We start from the raw sequence: 24,513 nt of genomic DNA on the forward strand, positions 1-24,513 counted from the left end.
ACACACTAATTCTTTAAAGATATCTGACCTGAAATAGAACTTTATGGCACTGGCAACTGTTTTGTTATCATATTCACACTCGTCTTCCAGTGATATTTTTTCTAGTTTGCCTCTTTCTATAGTAATTGACAATTTATACATATTCAAGCAGCACTTTGAAATTAATGGCATCTTCATTATCAGGACACAGAAGTTGTTAGTATAAATAGTTGTTAGCATAAATTTATTTATACAAACAATTTCATTTAGCTATTCTAATACAGTGGAACCTCAAACTCCTTGGGACCAGGGGTGGTTCATAAGTCTGAAAAGTCATATCTCTGAAACTGTGTATAAATAACCTTAAAATAGCATAATCAAAAATTTTAAAATATCAAGATTTTTCAATTACCCTAATAGAACAGTCACTACTCTAATAGAGCAGTCATTTCCATAGTATGCTTAACCAAGAATCTGGATAAGGGTGGTCTGGATAACTGAGGTTCCACTGTATAGAGCATACACTTTACATGTCTACCAGTTGACTAAATACTCTAATACAACAACTACACTACCAGAAAAATTGATGCTAACTATAAGGGCTCGTATATCAGGAATGCCTGCTCTCAAATTTGGTATGTGGACTACCTACTGAAGGTGGAGGGCATTTCCAATGTAAAATCATTTGATGAAGGGAGCATGGAAAAATTTATTAATGCTATTTGCTTCTTGGACCACACAACTCACTAGCATGGTGTACAGTTTCTAATTGGTGCACTACAACAAGCACACACAAACGATACACATACCAACACACTCCTTCATCAGTTTAGTAGCCTTGGAGAGGATGCCAGGCTTTCTGTATATCCCTTCTTCAGTCAGGCCTGGTGTTTAATGGTGTAATAATACTAACGTGATGTCATCAGATGTCAACATGTCCATACCTCTTTTCTCAAGGGCCCAGACACACTTGCACACAAACTTGTAGCCAACCTCACTCAACATTTTTACTAACAGAAAGAAGGCATATTTGAAGTACATATAGACAAGCATTGATTAGGTGCATAAAACATTCTAATTGTACACCCATCTATCTATATACCTATACTGTATTGACTCAAATTATGGCCAGTCTCATATAAGCTCCTGGGCCACAATTTGAGACCATACAAGACACTTAGTTGAGATCTCAAAGTATCCCTTAGTATATAAAACTGAATTAGTAAACTAACACCTTGAAAATCAGGACACTATAGGACTGTAGGTATACCGCTGTAAGCCATTTTAAATACTAACCTGCTGATACTTTGGGAGCCGGCATTGTTGCGTACATCTAGAATAGAAAACAAACAAAAATGACGTCCATTAATAAACAACATGATGTTCTTACAGGCTCTCTGCCCTCCATCACTTCTAGCCATTCCTTCATGTCTCCCTGGCTCATTGCCTGCATGAAGTACTTCTTGGTGACATTTTCATTCCTGTGAGGGGAGGATATGACATGCTACAATGCTGTACACAAATGTCACTTACACAAATGTTTAAATACATTGTATCTTTATAATGTAGTGACTGGTGCATAAATGAATCCACTGAAATTTGAAGGTGTTTGTTATACAGCATTCAAATGTAAAAGCAAAACATTTTTCAATCCAGTTGGTAGGTGCTCAAATCTCATCAGGTGCACACATGCAGCTAGAAGTGATACAGCATGTGTGTGACATGTGCCAAGTTGTTTACAGGAACAACACTTGTACTACTGTTGTTTTTACAGCCTGAAGCCATACTTGCAGGTGTAAAGATATTTTATAGTTATAACACGCTTACGAGGGATATGACTAAAATATATGCACGATTCACGAGAACACGCAGCGCTCGAGTGAGTGCGTATATTTAGTCATATCCCGAGTAATCGTGTTATAACTGTTATATTCTACACCTTAGTAGATGAAAACGATTATAGATAGTAAGTTATAGTGAAACAGCACCTCCTGGAGATGGAAATCAATAGAAATTCTTGATGGATCAGACGTTTTATACTTTTAACGGTGCCACGCCCACATAGTCGCGATTAGTGAGTTATCCATGAAGGAGACAAGAGTTCATTGAAACTTGTTCCAGTTCCTGAGGTGAATAATTGTTGGTTGATTTAGGCGCTTGTTATTAGAGACTTGTTTACCGTTTAGATAAGGATTTCGCGGAATGTGTGAAGTTACACCATATATGGTAAGCGTAGCCACAAAGCGTGGTATATCAGTTATATACCACAGCGCGGCGCTTTTGATCTTAACCACAGGTGTGGTATATTTACATATATAAAACTTGTACTTTACCACTGACTACACCATAGTATATTGTTATGCAATGGGTATGAGCGCATTTATACAGGTAGAGCACGAGTACCACTCACCTAATAGGTGAGGAGAGTCTCTCACAGGACAAGCTGCACCTTTTATAAAGGCCAGGTTTCTAATATTGATTGTGGGTGACCGACTTGAACGTTGCGGTGACGTTCCCTCTACAGTACCGCAACCGCCCAAGATGTTGTGTTTGACCAAAGCTAGTATGCTAGGACTATAGCACTAACCCATATTTGCTGTTCAGCTCTCGATCATCATTTAGTGCTCAGCGTATGTGATCAACTCAGTCGCCTGTGATTCTCTCGATCAAAGAAAAGCAGCTAATAGACAAAAACAAAACCTAGTTCTGAACCACTACTACTCTAATTCTTACTATCTATACTGGCTAAACTCGAATCTAGTAGCAAGACAAAAACTGGCTGCCACAATCAAATGTAATGGTGAGGACCATTTAGAATGTAATTGTTTTATTGACTCATTGTTGAAGATGGACTACGGTTTAACCATAGATAATAGAGTACATAAAAGGGATAGGAAATGCAAGCAATTTCCGGTTTGATTTCCATTACACATGACTTGAAGGGACAAGACAGTTTTGTGCTCAAGCATGGGAATTAGTGTTCTATAAGCAGCGTAAATAGTAATCCAAAAGACTACAGCAAGTATTTAGGCCTTTGTGAAAGATTTTGGCAAGAGAATTCAGACCGTAGATTTTGTAACAAAGCGTATCGCATTAACCGTGATTGTTACACGCCGTCATACTTTTGCTCAAAGTACCTTCATGCCTCGTCCATACCGCTTCTTGTATAGCCGGTTCCACTTCCGAATCTTGTGGTAAGCTAGGCGTGTCACCAACACAGTCTTTTACGCTTGCGTTGTGCTGATAGGTGGTTTAAACTTTTGGGAAAAATGGAAGATACTTTGTCGTTTCTTCAAGCAACCGTTCCTGTTTTGCTCTGATATTCCCTCTGGTTCTCTCTGTTAAATGGTAAGGTATAGGCTTATCACAGTTAAAAGGATAGAATATATTTGCAAAGAAATTTATGTGGCTTAAAGTAATTTTTGGGCCATTTTTTTTTCACTTTCAATCTCATTTTATTTGCGTATAACTTCCTTAAGGGTTGGTACCATCCTAGTTCCCTCAATTACTTACTTGAGTTCATTGCAGTGAAGTTTCACAGTCGTTGGTTACAAAATTTTGTCGTTATAACAATTTATTTCTTTTTGATATGAGCACAGCAAGCGTAATGAGTATGTTTGTGACGTAATACACGGAATTCCAATAGAAATGTACGTATTTTGTGACGTCACATTATTACGTTTCCTATCCCTTTTATGGTTTAATCTAGGCTCGGATGGCATCAAACTAGTAAGGTATATAAGTACATTTATACATATATGTACAATGTAGACTAGAGTTTTGGTTTCCATGTTGACTTTTTCAATCACCATTGGCTGCTTGGTTGACCTTTGATCCGGTGGTGTTATGGCTTAAATTTACAATTGACTTTTACATGTTAGGCTATAAAAAAATTGAGTAAACTGTGAAGTGTCTTTCCTTCTATTAGGTGAGGTGTCGTAGCAGCCTTGGCCGCCAGCACTGGTGCAATGCTGCACAAAACCGCAGCCAGTGTAATATCTGTATATTGTACTGCAGTCAGTGTATAATGCACTCATTACGGTCTGCAGTATTGTCATATACAAATTATGGCACTGGCGGTGCCTTTGAGCTGCCCACGCAGAGTGGTACATATCATTATAATCCATGATTACACTCTCTTTTCTGTAACAAGGAGTATTTCAACAAGCAAGAGCTTACTGTTTACAGAAATCAAGCATGTAGAGTCAAATTATGCTTGTACTAGTAAGTCAGGCAGTCAGTCAGAAGAAAATTCAGTTAAATAGTTTTTAAAAGAATTTTATATAAACTTGTTGAAAGGGTTTGGGGTCACTCTGAAAACATTAGTGGGTTTGGTTATGCCTAACTAATACTGCCAAGCTGTTATGAAAGAGAAGTGAAGCTGGTTTTTAGATAATACTTTTGGCCAGAAAAGCCCAAACCTTCATGATCACTAATATACCATACTGTATGATGGTAACCATGGCAAAATATTCTATATAGCTGAGTATTTGTCTAGAACAATAATTTCTGTAAGACTTACAAAATGTGTACACAACAACATCCTTGAGAACCTTAATTCAAATAACAAACAGAGTTAATAAACAAGTTGATGTTATGGTACTTCTAAAACCAGGTACCTATGCAGTTAATATTATCCCATTTTAACTAAATAGGTAATTAATCAACTATGTGTATAAATAAGTTGATATTCTATTATTAATTCAACTAGATAATTAGATTTGCAAATACTGTAATTTAGTATATTTTGTAATTCATGAATTATGCTATAATTCAGTAATTACGTTGCTATGCACTGCTAAGAAGCGTAACTAACTCTAAACCGCAAATTGCATACAGAAGTATCTTCTCTCGGCTGTTTTATAGTGTGTCTATCGTGTTTCTCACGCAAACCCCAAACAATTACAGTAACCAGGTGTATGCCCCGTCAATAACACTGCAGCGATTTTAATTATCAGTCCGTGTGAGTCAAGAAAATATTAACAACAAATTGTCATAGAATTATTGTCAATGGCAATGTTGCCAGGAAGCCAGAAAATTAGTGCTCTGCGATATATCGGTAATACCGTTTATCGTGATAAATTATCATAACCAATTATCATGCCGTGACAGCATTTGATAACCGATATATTGAGATACCGGTATATTGATGAATACCGGTATAGGATTGCTTTTAACCCAGCCTTTGGTGTTTAATTATCCAATTTGTTGGTAGTTTAGCAGACATGCCCTGAACAAAACTTGAGGTTGTCATATTACAATGCATGCTTACTTGTACTGAACTAGATATTTTTTGGTTTTTGGGATGATACCACTTGATACTAGCCCCAAGAAATGATGCAATAGTTACAATAACAAGCTAACTATATACCGATATACCGTGATATTTTCCTGTTACTAATACTGTGTATTCAAATTTCAATACCGCCGAGCTCTACAGAAAATATCATGTGCATGAGAAAGAGACATACACACACACACGCGCGCGCACACTCACTACACACACAAACACATGCTCTTACCTATTCATATATATCTCCACTTCAATACAAAACCTTCTATCAACTTCATCGGTTTTACACCTTACACACTGTTTAACCTGGTAAAACTCCGGCTGAATACAGAGACAGAGAGAGAGAGAGAAAAGGATAAATATAGAGCATGGAAAAAAGGCAAAATGCATACATGTTGTAAAATACATCATGTCAATAGTTAGCATGTAAAAATATTGCCAAATAAAGAGGTGGTCAGGTTGCCACTGAGTAAGGTTTCACTGCATTACTATGGGGGCGTGTCAGATAGCACCTTAATCTTCTGGTAGTCACCTGGTAGCCAGGGGGCATGGCAGTTTTGAAGTACTCATCACTTCCACACACACACCCTGACCTTGGTAACCATGGTGACAAATCATTTGACGCGCATGTGCCAAATCATCATTAGCCCCCAAAGGCTTATCTAACATAGTGAATTCTCTTATATTTGAGGGGCAAAATTTCCAGAATCCAAAGGTAAAAAATTCACAACTCACTGGTACTAAAATTACTTAACTGTAGCACACTTTCACAAACAGAACGATAATTACAAAAATCATGAAGATTCCTTCCCTCCCCCTCGTTACATACAGTACTTTTGGTTTTAAAAAATATTCTGGATGCGCATGCACTAGGCAAGCATAGTAAAAATCTTTTAGAACTTACATAGCATAGCAACCTCATTATAGCCACCATGTCAAGTAAATCGCTAAAGTGTACTTCATGACCTCATTAATAAGACCACCTCATTATAGTGACCATGTCAAGTAGGTCCCAAACATAGCAATCATGGTCTCATTAATAAGACCACCTCATTATAGTGACCATGTCAAGTAGGTCCCAAACATAGCAATCATGACCTCATTAATAAGACCACCTCATTATAGTGACCATGTCAAGTAGGTCCCAAACATAGCAATCATGGTCTCATAATAAGACCACCTCATTATAGTGACCATGTCAAGTAGGTCCCAAACATAGCTTACATAGCTTAGGGGTACTTCATGCCCTAGGCCTTTTAGACTTATTATGTACACACAATGTCCTAATTACAACAGTGACTGTCAGTACCTTATTATACTGTCCTATGGGAATGAGTCTGAGGAACTGGACATCATCAGATTTGCTGAACTGACAGAAGTAGCGGATCCATGAATGTGTGAGGCCACCTGTAAGGAAGAATTTGTGCTGAGCTGGGATACCATGCGCCACTCAGGCTCTAGGAAGGTATATTATCCTAAGGGCATTGAGACTACTGAAAGCAAAAGTCTCACCCCAACCCTAAGAGACAGGTCTGGTGAAACCGTGCACAAAAATTTGGTACTACTGAAATGTTGGTAGCTCCAATCAGATAATGTGATGTGTATATTTCAAAGGTTTAGGAGTAATACGATCAATTTGGCTTTGCTGCTGAAATATACAAACCCATGAAATTTGAGTATTTGCTTTCATTAGGTTCAGCTAGGAAAATTGGAGCAACATAAGTTACTTGTTCAAGAAATAACAGCAGCACAGCTTACCAGGTATTGAACCTAGAACCTTACAATAGAGTCACAAAGCACACTCCACTCACACTGTAGACATGTGATACAGAAGGAGATATGGTAATAAAAGGCACAATTTCAAATCGTGTAAACTCTATTACTAAACAAAACTGTGAATAAAGAAATATCACCTCTACGTTAGACTTTAGCAGGTTCATGATGTGTGGTATTGGGTGGTACAGTGTATTGGGTGAATAATTGTAAACAAATTATAATCCTTCATCACAATGGTGTTTTCAAAACAACATCTCCCAAATATTTTTAATAGGAATTTTACCAATGAGGACCAGCTGTTTATGACAATAAAGATATTCATTACTGACCATAAACAGCTGGAAATGAAAAATATTACATACACATTATCAACCATCCAACAAAAATCTAACAATTATACTAGTGTAATTAAATTTTTTTTTTAAAAATGAAGTAAGGTTCCAACCAACAAATATGATGATGGTAGCTATGTGGGAAAATCCTTACTTTAGCATGCTACCACCATCCGTTCAATGCCAGAGTAGGGCATTTTCCCACCTGTAGCTACCATCATTCATATACTCATTGCTGGGACCTACTTCATTCTTAAATTAATAACCCTTAATTGCACTAGTTCATTAACTTTGTTGTTTGAGCATAGGTATGTTATACACATATGGTAGTGACTGCTTTATTAGAGTATCTTGATCCTGCTGCTGAACTATGCAATAGATTAAGGGAGTGGCATAAGGCCATGTCTAAAAGTATGGAAGTGCAGCTACATATATCTCTTAAGTACTTCAAAATAGTTTTGTAGCATCTAAGTAAAGCACATTCCTCTACGAATGGAAAATTAATGCCTCAGTATGGTTTCCTTGCCACGTAATTGAAGATACGCCTGTAAAGGAAAGGCTAAGCAGAGAATGCTGACGCTCATTGGAACCAGAAAAGGCACATGGGTCTGTTATTGTGTAGTGAAATGGTAGCCATGTGCTACTTCATTTGACCTCTAGCCTTGCAACTGTGGTCAGGCTGGCAGGCAAACCAGTGCTTTTATTTAAATTCAGTATCCGGCCGTCTGTAAGTGTTTTCTTGTTGTTGTTTTTTAATGCTGAATTTGGCGTTGCACTAAGACTATTCCATAAAAGTGGTCTTTGTCACATACAATACGTGTATTTCTATGATGGTTTTAACAGTAGCATTTTGGTGAGTGTCATTTTAGGGGGGGGGGGACCCTACTAAACAGTACTACCATACTGTTTGATAACTGTTCAAACATTTTTTGCAAATTGTTACAGTAAACGTGTTCGAAGCCTGAATATAGTATACCAAAGGCTTATACAACTGCTGTTGATATATAGCTCCCTAGCTTAATAATAAATTAAAGGCCACTACTTTCCAAAGGACAAAGTACATACATAATGTAAGCTACAGTATGCTATAAAAGATATTCAAAGAACTATATTTATATTTGACGCATCAAACAAAGTGAAATGACCAACTAACCAATTCGTCTCTCCTGCACCATCAGAAATCCTTGTTTGATGTATTGCGGGTGATGTAGTAAGCCCTGTTTCCCTTCCTGTACATAGGACATACACACATACAGACAGACAGTAAAAACAATATGGAATGCATGTAGTTGACACTTTGCTAGGTGTATAGGCATAGAGAATCTGTATGTTGTCATATGAACGCATGCACGTTTTCCTGTTATTAGTACTGTAATTTATACATTCATAAATGTTGCATGTAACGTAATTCAATTGATAGCCCACAGGGTAATTTAGAAAACTCATATATACACTGAAACATGTCATTTACATAACACATATACACACATACACACATACACTAAACAAAACACCACAATTCAGTATTGTCCCATTCTAGCTCAGCAGACCGTAAATTTAAAGAGGTTTCCATTAATCTAAATCACCACTTAAATGGAATACAAGTCACAGCATGATGGTTTCCTTGGTTACAAGATCTCCACAATGTTCTACTGTAGTGAACAATTTATTTATTAACACTTAACACATGTACAGACACATTAGACAAATCAAGTGGTAAAAATTACAAAATCTGAAGCAATTGTTGGCATAGCAACCAGATAGGCAACAGGCAGGTCCATAGTGTGTGTGTGTGTGTGTGTGTGTGTGTGTGTGTGTGTGTGTGTGTGTGTGTGTGTGTGTGTGTGCGCGTGCAATTTATATGAACAACACATTATTCACATCATAACATAACTATACCTCGATAATTTTAGCTTTTAGTTCATATGCTTTTTGCTGTTCTTCTATGTGCGTGTCCCTGAGCTAGACAAGTAGACAAACTCAAATACACATGCAATTTTAATTCATGTACATATACCAACATCAACATCAAGGCTTTTTTTTTCAAGATTAAAGTTACAATTGCTTTCAATTATCAAACTGTTTTCCAGATAATTATATGTTGCAGCCCAAAGAAATTTAACCATAACACTGGAACCCAGACACCAAGGAATTACACAAGATTATCAAGATGATTTGGGATTACATGGATATTCTAGTGTCTACATTAACACACCGATAAAATTGACAGTTCCAGTAATGCACTACAGGACCATTGCACTACAAAAGCTTTTTCCTCAGTTAGAGGCAAAACCGCATGTATATGCCGTATATGGAGCGGGACAAAATCTGATACAGAAGATAATAAGTTATTCAGAAAGTCTATTAGGTTCCAAAAATACAACTTAAAATCCTATTATAGCTAAGACAGGAAAATCCTATTATGGCAAGCTAGTTCCATTAATTAATGTGTGTATAACATTGTACAGTATTTATAAGGAATGGTTCTTCACAGCTGTACCCTAAAGCCTTATAAGCTAATGTGTGGTCATATACTATTACTACAACATAATATATTGTTTGTATATCAAGGACTACTGTTTAAGAAATTAATACTGGGTTCCCATGATTCTCATTGTCAAAGAGTTTCTGAGAACATCTAGGATTACACCAATTCAAAATCTGATGAAATGCCAGGGGTACCTAACCAAAATAAATTTCCGGTCTCAAATAAAGGTGCTACATACTTGTTTAAACAAACACTTTTATACAAGGAAATATGGCACTTGGACATGTGTTAGCAGTTGTCTCACCAATTGTATTCTGTGTTGAGCCTTCTCCAATTGATGTCTGGTAGAGAGAGCAGTATCGTATGCTACACAACACAAGACAATTAAACCATATTCACATCCAGCATGCATTAAACATTTTCTACACATGAATAACCACAAAAGATAAGATTCTACATAGGATACTCCTACAACAGACACTTCTAGTTATCTGGGTCTCCCCCCAGTACACAAAAAACCTTTTCATAAACTGAAAACTGATTTAAAGACATACACCTCTTTATTGCACGTAAATAAAATTCCCTATTAGTATTCATGAGAAAGAGAGCACTGAGAATTCTCAAGCTGTGTCAACCAACATGGTACAGAGCTATTGATTCTGTTTAGCTCAGTAAAATGGCTTCGGTATCTGTGACTGCGTTAAATTGGCTGGAAGTTTGAAGGCAGTACTCAAACATTTAGCTGTTAGTTTGCAAACAAATCAATAGGTGGATGAAAGATAGAATTTTAAATTGGCTCAGCTCTGCATGCAAGTGCATGTGTACTATGCAATATGTTTGGTGGATTGTTTGCTGACTATTAGCTGACTATTAGACATTGTCTGGGTGGCCAAGTGCCTTGTTTTCTTGTTTCAAATGCCACAGTACACCTTAACCTTTAACAGGAACATGTGATAGGACTGGTATAATACTCATCAATGAAACAATACAATGAGTTGAAATTAAAAGATTGGCAGCTGCTACTATGGCAGTGTACACAGAGTAACATTGCCTATTTGAATAGTGTGCATTGATGACAATACAATAGTATTCATTGGGTTCTACATCTAGTATAGAGTAAACAAGTCAACATGGCATACCTTGATGAAGAAAGGTGGTAACATCTCCCATGTATCCCAGTATCTGCAAGAAAACAATATCTGTATGTGTTGTACACGCACCCACGTACGCATGCACACTTACAGGCTCAACCAGTTCATACTGTTTAGCAGCATGCACATCCTGTAGCTGACATGCATATGTAAATGATGTTTGTTGGAAAGCAGCTTGATCCTTAAACAATGCAGAGTCAAACTACAAACACATAGGATCATATAATTATGGGTAACATAACTAATCACAAGCATACTTCATGCATTGCTTGAACATCCTTCTTTTTGGCACTTGTACCAAGATATTTTTCCAGTGAGTTGTAGTACTTCTCAGAAATTCTCTCAAACCTTTTCTTCTCATCCTAAAACAGAAAAAAAAAAAGATATCATACAAGTTAGCATACAATTTTTGTCTCTTGCTTCCATTCCATTGAATGACGTGAGCTAGTGGAACCTATGCCAGTTGGGATCAACCAAACACTTATCAAATATTAACTGATGAATTGGGACCTTAATGATTACACAGGTACCATCACTGACAGGTGATTAACAGGTTCCACGGAGTATTCCACATACCTTTGCTACCTGCATATGTTCTTTGCGGAATTTCTCCAAAGTGTCCAACATACGAGCGGATATGGTGCTAAGCTAAATAGCAAACAACACAATAACATATTCCAGTCTTTATCGATCATACCATAATACGTCGCTGCTCTTCAATATTCAACAAAACATCAGCAAATAGCTTCAGTGACTCAGCTATATGGTTAATAATTAAAACAATAAATCAAAACTACTTCCTATTATAACCATGTAAAAATAATCTGTGTCTAATTACAAAGACAAATTATTCGCTATTTGCTAACAGATAGTACTCAAACACACTACAACACACTTATCATAATCTCATCCTGTGTCTGTGTCTCTCCGATTATCTCAAACTTGAAGCTTTTCATAGTATGAGCAAATGATTCCTGCACCTTAGAAAATTCTGTAACAAAAAGAAATGACAGGCAATCCAAATTCCAACAGTGTCAGATCCAAATAAGGGGATTTACAATAATGTTTTGCTTTCCTATTTAGAGGGGCTTCAGTATGTATGGATTACTGGGTGTCTTAGAAACACTTGGCCTACCCATTAAAATGTATCTAGCATACACTAACCTTCCGTAGCTTGTATTAATCGGCGACATTCTTTAGTAAGATTCTTCACTTGAGCAGAATTCGTATCTAATTCTTTTTCATAGGTTTGTAGATTTTCTCTGAACGCTGGTGAATCCAGAAAGCAGTCCAGGTATTCCAGAGGTGTTAGCCCCATCCTGTTTAGTCACTTATTATTGCTACAGGTACATAAGGAGAAAATGAGAACGTTAAAAACCAACATCATGTTATAGCCGCGAACATTTCAATTATCTCTCAAAAGTGGCAGAAAAAACACGCATAGCTACGTTTGAGATTCTTAATACTGTTGTGAAATAGTAAACCATACACTAAGATGTACAATCACTCACATACAGGGCAGGATTATTGATGACTTGTTCCAACCCGCTTTTAATCTCGCAGAGCATCAAGCACCTCCTCCGCACGTGATACACGATTCCAAGGATTTCGTTAGTGTAGGCAAAGGGCACAGTAATCCTACTCTAGCTTTAGGAATAAATTTAGTCTGTTGATAATCTGGGCTGGCCCACCCCTGTCTATTCTTTCGAATCCGAGCTTGAGTCGAATTGATATTTAATCTGCCAGCCACTCAGCTAGCAAAAATATCACACCAACAAAAAATGAGGTGTGGTTAAATATACATTAGCGTGTTACCCTTGCAGGGCTTTGCTAATGATTAACTTTTGCTAATGATTTTGCTTTGCTCTCGGCGCTTGCTAACGTCAGTGTCACGTGAGAAAATTGTATTCCAACAATTTCGCGGGTATTCTGCGGGCCATCCCCACGTAACAGTAATGTCGTAACCAACTCCAGAAATGCTAAGATCTTCTCCACGTTTCGACTACAAGTGGATTAAATGTGATATTCAGGTAGGTACACCTTTAATAACGCTGCTTACCCAGTAACGCATACCTCGCTACACAACGATAGACTGCCTTCACAGAGGAAGGCCTGGGGAAGTTATGGAACGAAATAGTGAAGGATGGAGAAATTAACAATGGCCAAGAAGAAAAAAGTGATGGCGAGGGCTCAAATTCCCGTGATCGGTTCCAGCACATGGTGCAAGAATGGAGCTGGGGCTCGGAACCTGAATTGGAACTTGAAGAAGCTATACAAAAACTCACATCAGAGCAATACCTTAAGCTAAGCCGAGAGGCATGCCAGACTCAATTCCTGACACGGCTGAAGCAACGTCTTGCTATAATGGAGCGTTACTTTGTCTCCTTAAAACGGAAAGGAATTAGTAGCCAGAAGAGAGGCAGCCTAACCACTTCTACTCCAAGTGAAAAATCCAAACCTAAACCAACACCCCCAACGTAAGTTGGTAGTATCAAGAGTACATAATAAAAATAGGGAGGGAGAGTGTCTAACTAGGACACCTTCAGCCAAAATCACTGCGTATTATAGACAATCCACACATTGGTAGAGCAAAAGCTTTACATTATTCAACACTTATCAACAGCACTCAACACCTATCAACAGATCTCTATCATCAGTAAAAGTGTTAATTTGTTCAAAGATCATTGTCTATTCAATAATACGCAGTGATTTTGTACAGGCTGTATTGGCAGTTAGACACTCTCCCTCCTTATTTTTATTATGTACTCTTGGTAGTATTTTCTCAGTTTTGTGTGTTTTGTACTTTATACCCTTGTGACTTAATGTGTTAAATACTTTTACTATGTGACTGGCATGCAGTGTTAAATATGTCTAATAATATTTTATAGCCAACAATGGGAGAAGAACCCAGGAACAGCTGCAATGACTGGCTTGGCAAAGATTGGCACTAGAACTGCATTATCATTTGCTTTCTCTTTCCTTAAGAGAGCGTGGCGGTCAGGAGAAGATACAGACCTCTGTTCGAGTGTTCTAGAAGAAGCGCTAACCATTTTACAATCTCTTCCAGTTGGGAGTATGTTTGGTGCTGTGGGCATCTCTGATATATGGCTTGATACTATTGATCGTACCTCTAACTTTCTATCATCTGTCTGCATGAAGTGAGTATTTGTATATGTGTGTGCGTGCGTGCGCGCGCGTGTGCATGTGTGTGCAGTTAGCGTATGCGTGTGTGTGTGTGTTTGTGCTGTGATATAGTTTCTATTGCAATGCTAGTTGCAAAATTATTTAAATGTTTTGTATGTATGTATGTAGTAGACCTGTGCTTTTCAAACTTGTAGTAGGAGGTTTAATAGATATTTCTCACTTGTGCTATCGCTTGAGGTCTGTATTGGCACATTTCCATGAATTTTAGTACATCATTGTTGTATTGTGAATAATTTCCAGTGTATAGAATTTTATAGTATGCATGTGTGTATGTCTTTCTTGTAGAGTGTATGTATGTGCATCTATCTATGCGCGTGCATGAGTATGCAGTGGAACTATACAGTACTCTTTACATAAATGACTCAACAGAAATGACCTCTTTAATAAGGACAACAAGTCCCACCAGAACTAATTCCATAAAATAAGTTTTTGTCTCTCACAGAGGAAAGTCTAGTCCAAAGTCTCTTTTATGGAGAGGTAAGCAAATAAGAATTTAAATTTGGCCATTTTGACATCATAAATCTCATTTTGGTCAACCATGAGATATGGTGCTCTGCTGTAGCACTGGCATAGATGGTTCACACTGGTATTAGGGTATAACTCTTGCTAATGTTAATGCATTACTCTATGTTGTAGTGAAATAGGAGGCAATGGAGCACCACTATCTGACCGGCAGGCATCTCTCTCGCTCATACTAGAACTGTCTCTTCAGCGGGGAAGATTGCTGCATATGTTGAGAGCGTTGTTATTGTTGCTACGCCTATCTGATGATGGCGGAATGTGGGACAAGCATTTCTTGCCCACAGTTGCCACCAAATGTTCATCTCCGGCAGCAGCTGCAACTGCAGCCACTAGCGATGATAAACTTGATGATAATGTGACGTATGATAATGAAGGGAAGATTAGCCGAGCTCCTCTGGTGTCCATTCTTCGTAGAGTTGGAGAAATACCTGCACGGGAGATTAAACAATATGGTGGCAGAAAGAAAGATGAGAATTTAGTGAGTCATTTCACTGTGTGGCCAATGTAATCTGTCTGACTCTGTTTGTATGTGTGTGTGTGTGATTTGTAAACTTTCATGCAGGATGTGAGTGTGGCTAGTACTGCAGCAAGCCCCACCCAATGCTACTTGGATTATGTCACGCTACCCAATGACAACTCCACTCTACTGGACTTGAAGCAAGTGGCGGCCATTTTGTTATCCCACCTGGACCGGATTGCCACTCCTTACTGTAATGTGTCAATGGAGAGCCAAGAAGATGTGAGTGTGTGTGTGTGTGTGTGTGTGTGTGTGTGTGTGTGTGTGTGTGTGTGCGTACATGCGTGTGTGCGTGTGTTGTTCCTTGGGCAGTATGTACAAGTTGAGCTGGATTCTGAAAAACAGCTAAAAATTCAAAGTGGATATTTTCTCAAGAGAGTTAACATTTCAGCCAACCAGATGATTATTGGTAACAGCAAAGGTGTCAACAACAGACAAGTATGGTTTGGCTCCATTACAAGTTCAGGAAAGGGCTGTAATGGACACCATACTTCTACGGATTCCCCATAGGAAATGTATGGTGAAAATTTTGATTGACTAAATATTAATTGTCTAACATTTGAATGAAAAAATTTATGAGTTAGCAGTCTAATTTCAAGATTGCTCCATGAGTTGTTAAATGTTTTTGAGGACCCAGCTCAACACGTGCATACTATAAATGGGTACCTGGTGACTTGGATGTCAACTTGGGGATGTAAATGTCCAAATCTCCATGTCTTGCTTAACGGCATTAGGTTTGTTATGGTTCTCTGCATGAAACATGTACAGTCCTCTTCTGAGTTACTAGTTCTGCCCAGCATCCGAGTATCTCAGTGCTGGTCCACTGGACGGCAATAGCTGTGCTTTGCACAGCTGCTAAAGGCTTTTCTTACATGCATACGTGTGTGTGTGTGTTGTGGTATAGTGTAGTGTGGCGTTTAATTCTTCCATTTGACTATACTAAATAACTCGCTACAGTGCTCTCTAAGAGCTTACCAAGACCCAATAATTTCTCCTCTTCTTTTTACCCTTGAATATACACCCACTCTCAAATGGAAACGTTACCTTATAATGTTGCCTTATTTAGACAACAGAAAGTTTATATACAGTGTACTAGAAAGGTAGTGGCTTCACTCAAAATTCAAGAGTTCTATTCATGATAAACTATAGCATGTTTACATGGTTTTGTATGAGATGTCTTATTTAATGAAGGTTTCCATTTAAGGGTGTATATCCCATGTTGACAAAACATGAAAGGTCATGAAGTTCGTCACAGTAAACAATTTGATCCTTATGTCTAACCATATAATGAAGTCAACAAACATGAGAAAAGCGTGGGTATCTTGAATAGCATGTTGAGATCATTAGAAGCATAATGACAGATTACTATAGTAGGGCAGGGACCACTTGTGTACTTAACTCAATTAAAGTTACTAGTTTTGTGTGTACACACTGTAGGCTTGTACATGCTACATGTGTCTGCCCTTTTTGTGCATAGCCACCACCGTTAGGTAGTGAATTGTGTTATGGGTTCATATGTTTTATAGTATGGATGCTGACAGTTTGTGTGTATATACCATATATGTATGTGACTGTCTCAGCAAAAAATCTGCCTAGTTTGCATAATTACTATTTGTTGTCTCAGCATTATCTACTGTGTCCAAGGAATAGGCTACACTATATTTTCAGCTTAATATGGTTTTGGAATTATAGTGCTAGGGAGTATAGGAACAGAAAAACTGCAGTTATGCTGAAAATATACTACAGACACTTACATTCACTGCCATAAATTTTGCTTTCATTGGTCTACAGAGTTGGGATTTGGCTTAAAAGGCTCACCATGAATTGGCATATTTACCAAGGTATAGTTTTAGCCCTGTAAATACAAGTACAAAGGTGTTTTAAATGAAGAATTGATGACGATTTTGTTTACATCTACTGCATAGTACTGTATAACAGGTTAATTCGAAGGGGAAATTTATAAAGAGCAGCCTAAAATAGATTTTGAAGGTTTAAATTTCGAATGTTCTACCGCTGTGTGTAGCGCCACTAGAAATAATTTTGTAACTATGTGCATTGAAGACAACAACCACATGTAGTGGTACTGAGACAGTCATTAGTGGTTATTGTGTTTATAAAGAAATATGGACTGCTGGTTTGCCAATGGTAAATGAGTATTTGTGGTCGAATAATCGATTTTCCATGGGCGTGACCATTGTAGCAGTATCTATTTGTTTGCTCTGTATTTCTTCTACCCGGTATGATAAAATGTGGAAGTCTCTGCAGAATTCGTTCAAGCTACCACAAGGCAGCTTTATATTCGAATAGTTAAATTTTCATAGAAGCTGTGTCCTTCGAATAATTCGATCCTTCAAAAATACCCGTTATGCGGTATAGATTTGAGACTTGCTTCCTAAGTAATGGCTTAATTAAAACTTGTGCATATTTTTAAGTATGTGTATTATCACACTTAGTTTTAAAATGTTTAGAAAGTGTGTGAACTAGGAGTTTTTTACTGATACAAGGTTTATTATTTAGAATTTGTCTCTGCTAAAATAAAACCACTACCAAAATAAAACTATGCCAATAATAGCTGTGTCTCCAATGCTTTGCGACTAGCTAGTTTTCATCAACCAATTTATTTGTCTGCCAATATATAGTTTGTCAAAAGAGTTGCGATGTATATAATCACCGCTAGAGCATATATTTTAGAATGGGGGCTAAATGATGAGTTGGCACATGCGCATCAAATGATTTGTCGCCATGGTTACCAAGGTCACGGTGTGTGTGGAAGTGATGAGTATTTCAGCACTGCCACACTCCCTGACTGCCCATGTGACTACCAGAGTATTAAGGTGCTATCTGACACGCCTCCTGTTACCATAGTAATACAGCGAAAACTCTTAGTGGCCACCTCATTAATAAGATCACCTCATTGTATAGAGACCATGTCAAGGAAGTCCTAAACAAAACTAAGGTATATATACTCATGACCTCAATAAATAAAAACACCTCTTTATAGTAATCATGTCAAAGTAAGGCTAAGGACAATTCAAGGTTGTGCTGTAATTATCCAAGGTAATGTTCTAGTTATTTTTATTTCACTTGTAGGCACTATCTGCTCAGTCCGCTGAGAATATGGAGTTGTTATACTGGGGGGCTCTCCCCTGGGACACTGAAAAGCCCCCCTACCTTCCTACAGTATCTGCTATCCTCACAGAGCTGGACATACGACAGGTAGCTATGGCAGAGAAAGAACTCATTTTACTTGATGCTGGTGGAGTTCTCTACTCTTTGTCACTGGAAAATGATGAGGGTGTCAAACCTGAGGTTTGTAACAGTATTTATAAATCTATAGTTATGAGGTAAGGTATAGCCATTAGGAATTTTTGTTTGAAAACTTTTAACAAATATCTTAGTCACAAGATTTTTTGTTTGAAGAACTGTATGTGTATTATACAAACTATGGTTTCTCAAAAGTAAAGAAATTTTTGTTATCTTGTATTCGCATTACCCTTTAGAGGCTGTCTGTTCCCGGCGACCAGATAATATCTCAAGTGACCTGCAAATCAAATGGCAAACACTTCTTAGCCCTCAGTACTACAGGAAGTGTGTTTAGTTGGGGTTGTGGAGATAATGGCCGCCTTGGACATGGTGATACAAGGTAAAGATGCTATGTGCATGTGTATGTATACACAGATCACTCACTGTATTGTGAAATATTGTTGTATTTCTATTGAGATTTACTGTATTTACAATTACTAAGTAAGTTCAAAATTACCATGCATTCATGGATATTTTCTCCTGCTATTTTTGAAATTAGGTTTTTCAATTTTATCTTCTGAAACAGTGTACAGGGCTCAGTGTTTTAGTATACTGAATACTCTGTGCATCATCTAAAACACTTTCACTAAATCCAAACCTTTTCATGTTCATTCACATGCCGTGTAGAGCGAAACTTTGGCGATTTGCTACAAATTCGCCAATATTTAACCTATCAATTACTCGTTGCGCCTGAGATTAGCATCTTTATAGCTAAACATTGAGCTTGAATTCGCCAAAGTTTATATTGCCAAAGTAATTTAGCTTGCTATTCGTCAAAGCTTATCCCCACCAATGTTTTCCTCTATATGTTATACATTATTTTTGGCCAGTCCATACTTTATTTCTTGTTTTATGAAAAGTTGAATTTTGAACTTTATATGTGACTGGATTTGTGAAAAGGGTCTTCCGCACACATCCTATTTTCCAACTTTGACGACTCATAACTTCAGCTTAGAAAATGATATTGACTTAAAGTTTGCTCAATGGTGAGTGCCTACATACCTTAATGGATAGAGAAAAATTCAGGTTTATATTTTTCATGGAGAATAAGTTGTGGTCTTCTAAGTTCATAAAATTGAATGTGTATGACAGACCCCTTTATGCTTATCCGGTCATATGTACAGCGTAGTTTGACATCAAGCTGCATGGTACTGTGGAGTAGACAGCTAATAGTCATGTGTGTATATAGTTCAAGAGATGTTCCAGCGTTGGTGCAAGGTCAGCTGTCAGGACTCAAGGTGGTTTCAATAGCAGCCGGAGAGAGTCATTCAGCAGCTATCACTGATAAGGGAGCACTGTACACTTGGGGCAGAGGAAACTATGGAAGACTGGGACATGGTATGTATGTAGGTTTCCTTATCATGGCTAACTTGTTAGTATCATTTTGTCAGGCGTAGTTTATATGTTTGCTTGAAGTACTTTCTTTAAATGCTTGCTGATGAACCATAGGTTCTCTACCTTCCTTTGTTTTCACTCCAGTGCCTAAAAGCTGGTTTCCATATAACTGCTAACCGTCTGCATTTTTGCTAAAGTCTATAGCACAAGCTAGTATCTACAGTAGCCTGCAATTATCCTCCATGGGCTGCAGTGATAGTGGATAAACATTGTTTTATTTTTCTGTATCATACAGTACGATAGTACTTTATAGTAAGGACATTGAAGGTGTAGGGGCGATCCGTGATATAACCCAAAAACCTGCCACAATTTTTTCTCACAATGACATGACAGAATTGGTTGGGTAAAACCAAACCTAAAAGTGTTTTCGGATCAACCCAAAACGTTTCCGTCAAGTTGCTACAGATTTTTTTTTTTAAATTATTCAACGGAATTTTCTACTGCCTGCCCGCCTGCCTGACGCCTTCAGTCAAGCGTAGCGGAAAACTGGCTACAGCTACAGCCCTAATTCTTTCGCAGAAACGTTTCTAGTTCACTTAAGAAAAACCTTTGGTATATTGGTAAACATACAATGCTTGTGCTATTGTCTTACCTTTTATCCTTCTTTACGATGGCCATCAGTCAAGGTTCTACCGCTGAGTGTTAATAGATTACAGTACGGCTTCCATACCAGTGTATATTGCATCAAACTATTCGAATAGCCAGTTGTACCAAAAACACACGCGTACGTGACTCGATGTTGATATCGATTAGAGAGAGCAACTCAAGGTGAACTATATAGCAATGTGTAAGTCAATAAATATAGTTTATTTAGTAACAATGTTAAACCAAGTCCAGTCATCCAGGTCCTACTTTACACATGATTCAGGTCTGACTCCACGTGCTAAATTAAATGTGGACATGTTACTACAAGCCATAACGTAGCTCTGCTTCTTTCATGAGCCACGCCCACTTACATAAATTACTGTCTGTAGACATATGGTAGCCATGCCCATTCATCAGTGTGTAAGTATGCACGAATCCACGTCCATTATTGTCTGCAGGCCTCGCAACAGGCTTATGTAGAGCCATGCCCACTGGTCAGTTGTTATTGTATAAGTCATAGCCTAGTATAGTAGTGCTGTGATTAACTCAGCACGCTATTTAGTAGTCATGAGCTTGCAAAAAAAACTTCACAAAAAAGTATAAGAAAAAAAATTAGGAATTTTAAATTAGATTAGGGACAGTGTATAATGCTGCCATAAAAAGTACTGAAACAAGCTGGATCGGAGTAGTACGTAATGTCCAAATACTGTAAAACAATAAGAAGTGAATATCCCTACTGTGCTACACTTGTTTAACTAATGGTATGGATTGTTATTTGTTTTCCTTCTCCACACACGCAGGTAATACAGAGGATAAGAAAGTTCCCACACTTGTTCAGGCATTTGCTTCTAACAAAATGGTGGGTGTGGACTGCGGCTCAGGTGATGCTCACACCCTCTTCCTTGAAGACAACGGTGAGCATTGTATGCCTCACACACTATGTCATAATTTGTACGCTATAATGTGTTTCATTATACACTATAAAAATTTTTGTGATTATTGTGTAACTACTGATGCACCTTATGCATTATATAAGTTCAGGAAGAAGAAAAAACGAAAAAAAAAGGAAAGTATCCATACAATGTAATTGACTGTGTTAAATGCTCTTTTAAGGGACTAGTGAGTACTTGCAAGTACGTGTAAGCAGCCATATAAATGCAGGGATCCTTAGAATTGTGCCACACTCACGGCACTCAGGAGATCTGTATTCACCAATGGCCTGGCAAGAAATGCCTACTCAGTTGTCCAAAGATACACTTGTAGTTCATTGAAAAATGCCAAGAGCTAGAGTTAGTTTGGTTGCTAGTAATGTTGTTAGAATTGATATTAATAACATCATTAATTATCAAAGAGAAACACATGAACTCAGAAATGTCACATCATAACTTCACAATATGCCCTTCTACAGGGGTTTTTTGAGAGTAGGATACTCTCCTCAGTATATATGTTATAGTTATAACACGCTTACGAGGGATATGACTAAAATATATGCACGATTCACGAGAGCATGCAGCGCTCGAGTGAGAGTGCGTATATTTAGTCATATCCCAAGTAATCGTGTTATGACTGTTATATTCTACACCCCAGTAGATGAAAACGATTATAGATAGTAAGTTATAGTGAAACAGCACCTCCTGGAGATGGAAATCAATAGAAATTCTTGATGGATCAGACGTTTACACTTTTAACGGTGCCATGCCCACATAGTCGCGATTGGTGAGTTATCCACAAGGGAGACAAGAGTTTATCGAAACTTGTTCCAGTTCCTGAGGTGAATAATTGTTGGTTGATTTAGGCGCTTGTTATTAGAGACTTGTTTACCGTTTAGATAAGGATTTCGCGGAATGTGTGAAGTTACACCATATATGGTAAGCATAGCCACAAAGCGTAGTATATCAGTTATATACCACAGTTTGCAGTGGTATATCAGTTATATACCACAGCGCGGCGCTTTTGATCTCAACCACAGGTGTGGTATATATATTATATGTATAGTAAAAAAATCAAGGTATGCAGGTATTCAAAAGTGTCCACTAGGGCTGGAACGAATGCAGTGGCAGAGGAAGTAGTTGATATGAGGGGGGCTGACTGGAGTATAGAGTCTCTGGCAGCAGGGGGCCTGGGGCAAAGTTCACCAAAATTAATTTACGGCAATTTTATAGGTACAATATAAAGCATTTTAAGTGCCAGTTAAAACTTTTTGACAAAGCTTTAACTGTTGACTACAGGGTTAATCTTTATCATGGTTTTCAGCCCCACTCCAAGAAGGATTATTTCGGCATGATATCATTCTGAGGGCCCCCCCCCCCCCCCTTCTGCCGCCTATGAATCACTATACAGGGTACGAATATATCCTCCAAAGCTTCTTTTGAAAATGGCTTTGAAACTTCATTACAAACGTCATATCAATAATTTTGATGGTTATTAGGTGTAGCACAAAATCCTACACTTTGTTATAGCTTTCATATAACCGTTGTTTAATGTTGGTTTATTTGTTATCCCAGTAGAGAGCTACAAGAAAGCAGAATGCCTGAATTACAGGAAGCTATTATCTTAACCCATTCTGTTAAATGCTAGGGAATTTTTTTTGTTGTTACATATGTTTCCACTCATGTAGTACAAGTTCAACTTCATCACTCACACTAGTGGTATATTGAAGGTTCTGTAAAAATTTTACAAAACCTTTTCCAAAAAATAACGAATTTTCTACTGATTGACTGACTGTTCATCAACTTTGGCTATTGTGTATTTATAATGATGTTTGTAACTATTGATTGTGGGATTTAGTTTACCAGCTTTTCAAGAGTTACATGACCATACGGAAAGTGTATTCACTGGGCTACTTGGAGAAGTTCAAATGAACGATGCAACTACAAAGGCTTACTTGTTATAAAGCATTGGACGACAGTGACTCACATTTCCGTGATTCAATTATGTGTTTGATTTTAATTGTAGATTTTATCTCGTCAGTTATATATGGCATGATGGAAAATTTAATGGCAAAGCGAATGGAACTTTTTGCAAGGTGATAGGAGCAACTATTATTGAGTTACACATCATTTTATAAAGGTACGTAAAAGGTTTGCATGTTTCTAGATTGCTTACATGACAAGTTTTGATCTCACAGTAAGGTAAAACCCTAGGTATTGCTTTAATCCTTATTACATCACAAACAGAGTAACGTAAATTGCATAGCTACAGGAAGTACACTTCAAAAGTTACAGCACTAACTGTATAGTTTGTTCGCATTCACCTGAGCCCTTATTTCTTGTTAAAAACTCTTGTTACATGGGTCAGCATTTAATATCGCCATGAAGCCCTTTGAATGCTGAACTGTTGATCAAAAAAGCACTTTGATATGGGCAAGAACAAGTAAGTTATGAGGCTTTAAAAATATCCCATACATTTAGTATGGACTATTCAGGCACACAAACATGTTTACAACATGAAAACATGTTGTTCCTTTACAAAACCATCACATGTTCACCTCTTAGATATTACTACCTTATACTGCTTCAGGAAAAAACAATAATTTTAATATGGAAAGAATCCATATAAATTTGGATGTATTAAATAATACATGTTCTTTTGAGGTACTTTTAAGTACTTGCAACGTATGCTACCAAAAATGGTAAGCCTTTATTAATTGTTCCGATACAAGAAAGCTGAATGCCTATATTACAGGGAGCTACCATATAAGCTACATGTTTCGAGGAAGAATATTTAATGGTTTTGGAGCTTAACAATTTGTCCTTGAAATATTTAGACCTCCATGTAGTCTAATACATTGTTAGAACATCTGGGAAAATTTTAAATTTGGTAACGTTCAACCTTAAAAATTTAGGCCCCTGAAATATTAATATTGTCTCAACACATTCTTTAATGCTGGAATAAATTTGTTGCATATGCTTTCAACTCTTGTTTAACTTCAGTACTCTTATAATCTCACAGTGAAATTCAGTGCATGT

General features: G+C 37.5%; 2 protein-coding genes across 5 annotated transcripts in view; one reads left to right on the top strand and one right to left on the bottom strand.

The window, feature by feature from the left end:
* Positions 1-12,918, bottom strand: part of LOC136238818 (rho GTPase-activating protein 10-like) — a 19,814-nt gene extending 6,896 nt beyond the window's left edge. For 2 of the 4 annotated variants that reach the window (XM_066029424.1, XM_066029420.1), the window contains exons 1-18: positions 12,531-12,918; positions 12,184-12,359; positions 11,915-12,010; positions 11,717-11,778; positions 11,596-11,667; positions 11,277-11,381; positions 11,111-11,221; positions 11,008-11,050; positions 10,173-10,234; positions 9,280-9,342; positions 8,534-8,609; positions 6,582-6,679; positions 5,502-5,593; positions 1,370-1,460; positions 1,276-1,312; positions 924-989; positions 789-863; positions 29-116 (exon numbers count right to left, since the gene is read on the bottom strand). In XM_066029424.1, the coding sequence (XP_065885496.1) occupies positions 29-116; positions 789-863; positions 924-989; positions 1,276-1,312; positions 1,370-1,460; positions 5,502-5,593; positions 6,582-6,679; positions 8,534-8,609; positions 9,280-9,342; positions 10,173-10,234; positions 11,008-11,050; positions 11,111-11,221; positions 11,277-11,381; positions 11,596-11,667; positions 11,717-11,778; positions 11,915-12,010; positions 12,184-12,337 (1,391 nt within the window). In that variant the 5' untranslated portion in view covers positions 12,338-12,359; positions 12,531-12,918. Of the gene's footprint in view, positions 1-28; positions 117-788; positions 864-923; positions 990-1,275; positions 1,313-1,369; positions 1,461-5,501; positions 5,594-6,581; positions 6,680-8,533; positions 8,610-9,279; positions 9,343-10,172; positions 10,235-11,007; positions 11,051-11,110; positions 11,222-11,276; positions 11,382-11,595; positions 11,668-11,716; positions 11,779-11,914; positions 12,011-12,183; positions 12,360-12,421 lie in introns of all 4 variants that reach the window. The other 2 variants (XM_066029421.1, XM_066029422.1) reach the window with 2 other exon arrangements.
* A 2-nt stretch (positions 12,919-12,920) lies between these two features.
* LOC136238817 (E3 ubiquitin-protein ligase HERC2-like) overlaps positions 12,921-24,513 on the top strand; it is a 54,875-nt gene continuing 43,282 nt past the window's right edge. The window contains exons 1-9 of the mRNA XM_066029419.1: positions 12,921-13,049; positions 13,111-13,496; positions 13,908-14,177; positions 14,860-15,223; positions 15,308-15,484; positions 18,353-18,571; positions 18,763-18,905; positions 19,755-19,903; positions 21,346-21,459. Coding sequence (XP_065885491.1) covers positions 12,996-13,049; positions 13,111-13,496; positions 13,908-14,177; positions 14,860-15,223; positions 15,308-15,484; positions 18,353-18,571; positions 18,763-18,905; positions 19,755-19,903; positions 21,346-21,459 — 1,876 coding nt within the window. The 5' untranslated portion in view covers positions 12,921-12,995. The remainder of the gene's footprint in view (positions 13,050-13,110; positions 13,497-13,907; positions 14,178-14,859; positions 15,224-15,307; positions 15,485-18,352; positions 18,572-18,762; positions 18,906-19,754; positions 19,904-21,345; positions 21,460-24,513) is intronic.

This window comes from Dysidea avara, chromosome 11, assembly GCF_963678975.1.
Source record: "Dysidea avara chromosome 11, odDysAvar1.4, whole genome shotgun sequence".
Taxonomy (NCBI): Eukaryota; Metazoa; Porifera; class Demospongiae; order Dictyoceratida; family Dysideidae; genus Dysidea; species Dysidea avara.